The following is a 7,482-nucleotide window of genomic DNA, read 5'->3' as shown; positions in this document are numbered from 1 at the left end:
GGGGGTGGGGAGGGTGTAGGAGGGTCAAAAACAGGAGACAAAATCAAAACTGCTTAGGTCACCGTTTAGTGGTATCCAACATCTGAAAAGTGAGAAACGGATCAAGGATCTGATCATCATTGTAACAAACCTACCTTCCATGAGTACAATGCAGATACCAATTCATCAACCCAGATAATGGGTTCAATCAAAGGGGCATGGTCTACAAATCAAGAGCTTGGACATATATAGCCAACCACACAATAAGAAACATACATTAATCATTTGTCTTTTGTCATAGAGACCATGTTTCCAATCAGAAAGTCATGATTGACCATTTTCCATTTGCACCCAGCCAACAGGCATCCCACAATCTGGATTGACGTAACTGGCAAGCCATATTACTTAGCACATGGCCCACCCCCAGGAAGAGGGTTGGGTGTTACTAAACACAATGTATGTCATTTCTAATAGGGAGGAAGCAAATACCTCCCCAAAAAGGTGGGACTCCGCTAAGAAGAATGTAAAGTATCACACCAGCACTCCAAATATCAGCCTCAGGTCCATAATTTCTTTTCAACACTTCTGGAGCCACATAATATGCACTTCCAACAAGGTCTTTCAACACTTGTCCTGCAGTGATGGAATTTTTAAAGCCATCAGAAAATATAATACAAGAAATATTAATCATTCAGGCATTTGATAACAGTGCTTGCTATTGGCCTGACTGAAATTAACAGTCATAATTACCTGACAGTTGAGTTAAACTCTTCCAAGTATTAATCATTTCTTTGGAGGTAATTCTTGATGAAACCTTTTAGCATGATTTACACACAAATTATAATTTGTAGGATGGTCTACAGTGATATTACAGTGAACAGTAGAGATATGATACATTTATCGGACTGTTACCATGGTCAGAAGACATACTGGCTATTGGGGATTTTCTAAAATGTCTCATAATTATTACTATGCCACTGCTAAAGAATATAAGACTTGCTTAGAGGCCCCTCGAAGTCTATCTAACACAAGCACCCCTCCAATTCTTAAATTTCAACCAATTTCTTGAGAAGAAATATTTCTCACACAAACCCAATATATCAGTATCATTAATCATCTAGTCTAAAACCTCCAGCAAATAATGATTTCTTTATCTATCAACCTTTCAAATTAAATATACTTCTATGCTATAAAATAAACCCTTTTAGAAAAGTTTTCATTTCTTTATTGGAGTTTCATTATCCACAAGACATCCAGTAAAATGGTAGAATACACATGTAGAGACTGAAGCATATATATGGGAAGCTAAGGATGGATTCTTATCAGTTCAAGACTTTAAATGCAACGAATTCATGGCTACCAAACAAATACACTACATTAATCACTTGTTCTCAAGTTAGTTTTAGTTTACAAGATCACAATGTAATGCAGCAATGCCATTGACAATGAACAAAGTGTTGGGTTTTATGTCTTGTATTCTATAATGGTCTAATAATTATTTTTTGGCTTGTATTTATAATTAAGTCAGGTTTTGGGTCCATTACATGTATGGGGGTAGAATTATAATTGTGTGGGGATTAGGGTTTTTGAGTTCCCTATATATTTTCTTTGTGGGAAAAACCTAAACACAAGCAAGGGAGATCACTTTGTCAGATGAAGAGTGGTGTAGAGAGTTTTTCTGGCTTAGTGAAAAATCTTTGGTTCTGTCAAGTGGATGTAGGCATCCGTATCGAACCACGTTAAGTTTCTCATGTTGCACTGATTGCTCGGTTTCTTCCTCGTGGTTACACATTTTGTCCCCAACACAAAGGTGCTGATAAACCCACTGAATAATATGATCCAAAAATTGATAAGCAAACTATAATTATCGATAAAATTTCTTACATTTATCCTAATAGTCAACTTATTCTACTTTCTATTGTAGAACGAACCCAACTCATCATACTCACGCTTTACCAGATATGAATCTTTCTCCAATGGAAGAAGAAGAAAATTACAAGCATTTCGAGGTATAGGTATAAGCACCTCAACTCCCGTTTTTGGCATGCTACAATTATTACTCATTATAGTCTCAACGACGGGAATGGGAAATTACCAGTAAGCCATATGCTTCCGAACCACCGGTACATTTCGTTGAACCCAAATCATCCTCGTGAAGAAGCGCATGACCGGCCGGTCTACAGAATAGGAGAGAGGTAATCCAGCTTTACAGTGAAAGAATCTTGACTAAATTTATCCCCGTAAATTATCAACATCTGGAGGGATAAATGGAAGAGTCCTATGGCATTGAAGCTACTAACTTGCAGTTACAGTGCAGCACAATGATCAGAAAGCGAGACAATTGTTGGGTTCCACATGGAAGGCCGAATTAATAATAGCACATCAGAAGTGAGTAGCCCAATGTGGGGACTTATAGATACTTGGGCATCCTCTCCTTAACGAGGATGAGTTCTACCCATCCCTATTAAGTGGTATCAAAACGGGTGACAACAGGTTCTCATTAACAATAATCGTGACTGATTGCGGGATATTTGTCAGCTATTTGATGAAACAAGTAAATAATAAACTAGAGTCACAAACAACCAACAATCAAAATTCCATGGAAGAAGAAGATATTATTACCTGGCTGGAAGAAGACTGATAAGCCAAAATCCGTTGCCTTCAACGGCGAGTCCTCGGCAGAGCTCAGTAAAAGAAAATTCTCCGGTTTAAGATCCCGGTGTATCACCCCCATGGAGTGGCAGTAATGAACAACAGTAACCATCTGACGACACACTGCAGCGGCAGCTTGCTCCGAGTAATGCCCCTTGGTAATAATTCGATCGAATAGCTCTCCACCTGCACAGAGCTCCATCACCAAGTTCACCGAGTGTCGATCTTCGAATGCCCCCTTCAACTCCACAATGTTACGGTGGCCGGTCAAGTGGTGCATGATCTGCACCTCCCTGCGAACATCCTCGACATCATCACGATTCAGCAGCTTACGAGCAGCTATCGACTTACAAGCGAATTGCTCTTTGGTTTCTTTATGCGTGACTAGATACGTAATCCCGAACTGACCTCGCCCGAGCTCTCGCCCAAAAATGTATGTGGATCGAACATCCTCCATCGGACGTCCGAGGACTCGACCGATGCCGGAGAGAGGACGGGGGATCATCGGTGGATGCTGAGAAGATCGCTTGGGCCACTTCGGTGGAGAGGGTTTTTCTTCAGGTCGTGGTGGTGGTGGCTGTTCATGTGACTGCCGGCGATGATCGTCCTTAATCGGAACACCGCTGCGGTTCCCCATCGTTGCTCGGACAGTCGCAGTCGCAGTAGAGCAGCGAGAGAAGCGATTCGATTGAAACTTGTGAGCGAAACAGGGATGGATGATCAGTTGACCACTGATCTGAAAATGAATAGCTCTGTTTGGTTGAGATGAAGGAGAGACTCTATTTGACCTTTGCGTGTAATTTCTAGATTGCAAGGTAACTTCTACTGCTGGACAAAGGTCACCAGTCTCGGCTAGAATCTTTGGATATGGGAAATGAGGAATCTTGAAGAAAGTAGTCCGTGCCCGAACCAACTGTAACCTGTCGGAGGGCTAAGGCTGCGTTTGTATGTTTCGTGTCAAAATCGTAAAATTCCATTTTTGTGTTAAAAAATTATATTTTACGTAATAATAGGTGTTTGGAAAACTTATTTCTGGAACAGACTAGGATGAGGATGAGATGGATTTTTTCTTCACGGAAATGGTTTCTCAATCTGAATTCATGAGACAGGGATAAAAGGAGATTAGTGATCAGCAGTGTTGAGAGAGAGCAAGGATCAAGTGAGAGTTCTTCACAATCTTTTACCACTTCAATTCTTTAGAGTTTCAAGAAGAAAGAGAATGTTTTGATTCTTCAAAGTTTCAAGGAGACGGAGAAAGTTTTGATTCTTCAAAATCTCAAAGAGACAGAGAATGTTTTGGCCTTGGAAAAATTATTGGGGACATGAATTTCTCCTTCTTTCTTTTTTTTTTTTTTTTACTTGATTAGTTTAAAAAAAAAATTACTTGGACACAAATTGAGATTGTTTTATATTTCGTAAAATGAAAACGTGTAGAAATGGTTTTTTTTGGGGGATTGCCTCTTAACCAACTTAAGTTTTTTATCCACAGGGCTGGGATAGGGGGTTTATGTTATTCAGGGCCATGGTTGAACAGACCGAACCTTTAAGTTGAGTATTTGGACCGATCTAGAATTGATTTTCCATTTGGGATTTTTAATTTTAGGGGTTTTTTAAAACATTATGTATCTATTTTTTATTGTTACCTATTTAATTGTCAGAAGTTATTTAAAACATGCACTAAAAATGAGTTTTTCAAAAAATATTTTTTTAAGGAAAAATAAAAACAAACATTAATTAAAAAGCAAAGTTAAGATACATTAACTCCAAATTAGCTATAAACTAATAAGGCTTAGCCTTGCGGACTACCCTATTGGCTATTGAAACAAAATCAGAATCATTAAGACATTAAGTAGTCGAAGTTGTTAAAAATTTTATTTATTTATTAACTTACTTTTTTTAATGAAAATTGTTAATAGAATCTTAAACAATTTGGTAATTCCTATTTCCTATATCTTCTCACGGTTACCATTTATCACATACCAAATACTACAATTTTTTCAAATTATTAGCAGATATTGCATGGAAAAAAAAATTTTTGTTACTATTTCCTTCATTTGAAAAAGAAATATAAACTTTTTGTAACAAAAAATTCTCCTCAGCCTCTTAAAACCAAAAATATGATTAGACAATAAACTGAAAAAGAATCTCAAATTTGGAATTCAAATAAAAACAAATTCAATTGAGAACTATTTCCAAACACTACTTTATTTCCACTTGCATGATGGATGAAGTAAAGAAAAAAACAAACTTGTGGAAAAATATACGTGCAGGGGTCCATCATTTAATGTGATTCTGTAGCATGCTGAAAGGCATTGATTTATCTATCATTTGGCTACCATGATTATTAAACGGATGGTCCTAATTAAACGTGGACAATTTTGATGGTTCTATTTGATCTATCATAAAGGGAAAGAAAAGGAAATTAGGATTAAATGATAGAATCAAGTGAAGATCAATAAAATGTGTTTAGCAAAATCCATGCTACTTCTTTATTTTGTCTTTAAATTAGCTGAATCCAGTGAATAGGAATCTGTTCACCACGAGGCATCCAGGCCGTTCAAAGGGGGGAGGTGTGGATCAGGTTCTCGTCATTAACAATGGGACGGGCCCAAAAAAAAAAAAAAAAAGGAAAAAAAGAAAAAGAGCGGTAATGGGTTTTTAAACAAGGTAAAAATTTTTCGAATGATGATTCAATTACGAATTAAAAAAAAAAAAGAGAACGGAAAAAAGGGAAAATGGATGGTACGGGTTGTAGACGTGTGGATTTTAAACAAATGAGATCAAAAAAATGGTACTATACTCGTATAAATTAAGGAAATATTACATTAATATTTGCATCTAATGTTCAAAATAACTATAGTATTCAACACTAATGCATATATATCTCATGTTTCATTACAAGTTTCATGACATATAATTGAATATCATCCGCTACTAATTCTAAATTCATACACCACACATGTCCAAGTTTTATTGAGCAATGTGACTTGGCTATGATGTTGTTCATTGTTGTCAACAGAGTCAACACACTATTGGAGTAATGTATGTTCAATTTGAATTAGTAGTCATCACTTTAAAAACATTTTCAGCAAATGTATCATTTTGTATCTCAATTTCGGGATCCATACATTGATATTGAGTTGAAGGTGATAACATGAGAAATATAGGCCATTGAGTTAGCTTCAAGTCGGTGAAAGAATCAGGTGGATCAAAATTTGGGAGAGAGAAATATGGTCAATTAAATAGACATTATGTTCAACAAGTTAAGTCTTAAAAAACGCTAAAAAATGGAACGTGTTTAAATGCGTTTTAAACGTGTTTATAACGGAAATGATTTTCTGTTTGCTGTTTTTCTAAGTATCTTTGAAAAGCATAATGGGAAAACGTGTTTCAAACGGTAAAAAATGAGAACGTGTTTAAAACAAAGTTTTAAACGCGTTTTTGCTAACAGTGGTTCTCGTACGAGAATCATTAATTTTCATATATTCTGGGGGAGGGTTAGGGGTGGGAAGTCTCCTTTGTTAGATCTATGCAGTCAAGTTATCATGTAGCTCAAGAAAACTTTGTCCTATTTCAAAATCGGTTGAAAAGAGAACTTATTATGGAAACTTATAGTGATTGAAAATAAATGCAGAAATGACTCATAGAGATCGATAAGTATGCACGATAAACACTACAAAGCCATGTTTTAAGTATACCTGAATCTATGGCTATAGAATGATAATTCCTCAAATCTCTTCTCGTATGCTCCTTGTATAACATGATCAATGTTAGTTTGGTCTACCTTCTTTCCTTTTTGTTTTAGGTCATTAGCTTTTACTTAATGGATCAGTGACAATTATATATAGGGGTGAGGGTAGGGACCAACCCTGTACGAAAATTAGGGTTTCCTTCCCATTAAGGAAACAATACCTTAGGTCCACACATAGTAATATATATTTCATACCATTAAGGTGTGCTAATAGAATCCAATATCTCCATAGAGATCACTTATCATATTGGATTCTTTCTGCTTACTTCATCTTTAATCAATATCACTAAACCAATTTTAAAAACAAATTTTAAACTATGTTAACCCACTTAATTAGAAATCTTACATACAACACATGCACACTTCAACTTAGGATGGACTTCAAAATATAAATCTATAAATCTCTTGAGTGCAAAACCTCATAGTAGTTATCCCAAAGCAGTTCTCTTTTCTAAAATTAAGCATTTTGTTGTGGTATATTGTATCTCTATTTGGATTATTTGTTGCTGATGATAAAGTTGTCTTGCACAGATTTCTTTATCTTACATTGCTGAAAAGGCATTGCTGGAAGCCATTGAAGCCCAGAGGCACGGTGACCCCCTCTACTTTTGGGTTTCTATGGACCAGGATCCTAGGAACATATTGCGACAAGATTTTTGGTCCTTCTGTGATGCAATAAATGCTGGCAATTGTAGGTAAGTATAGTTGCATCCTTCATGGCCATACTCCAAATTTTTGAATGTTCGTGCTGAAGAAAATTTTCATATTTTCTTTTAAAAAAATAAGATACAAAAAAATATGGCATGGACATTGGTAGATTATTTGATGTTCTACAACTAACAATACAAATACTTCATCTTTTTTACTTTTCAAGGGTCAAAAGGACATCTGTTTTTTCCTTACTTCTCTCCCGCTCTCATGCTTCCCATCCCTTCTTGTATCCATATGTTTTTGGTCTTATGCAATTTGTATACCTTTAGGGGCTTTAGCATCTTTAATCAGAAACGTGGGTGAAAACTTTCCATCTGAAGTGTATAGATTGGCTGTGGGGATTATTGAGTTGGCGTATCTGACCATTGAATAGATAACCTTTGACCTCA

The 7,482-nt window shown here is 36.2% G+C and overlaps 1 protein-coding gene across 1 annotated transcript in view; it reads right to left on the bottom strand.

The window, feature by feature from the left end:
- LOC122082353 (calcium-dependent protein kinase 1-like) overlaps window positions 1-3,485 on the bottom strand; it is a 7,832-nt gene extending 4,347 nt beyond the window's left edge. The window contains exons 1-2 of the mRNA XM_042649852.1: window positions 2,602-3,485; window positions 469-612 (exon numbers count right to left, since the gene is read on the bottom strand). Coding sequence (XP_042505786.1) covers window positions 469-612; window positions 2,602-3,268 — 811 coding nt within the window. The 5' untranslated portion in view covers window positions 3,269-3,485. The remainder of the gene's footprint in view (window positions 1-468; window positions 613-2,601) is intronic.
- Between the last annotated feature and the right edge of the window lie 3,997 nt (window positions 3,486-7,482).

The sequence above is a fragment of the Macadamia integrifolia genome, chromosome 6 (genome assembly GCF_013358625.1).
Source record: "Macadamia integrifolia cultivar HAES 741 chromosome 6, SCU_Mint_v3, whole genome shotgun sequence".
Lineage (NCBI taxonomy): Eukaryota > Viridiplantae > Streptophyta > Magnoliopsida > Proteales > Proteaceae > Macadamia > Macadamia integrifolia.
This window is presented reverse-complemented; position numbering and strand designations above follow the sequence as displayed.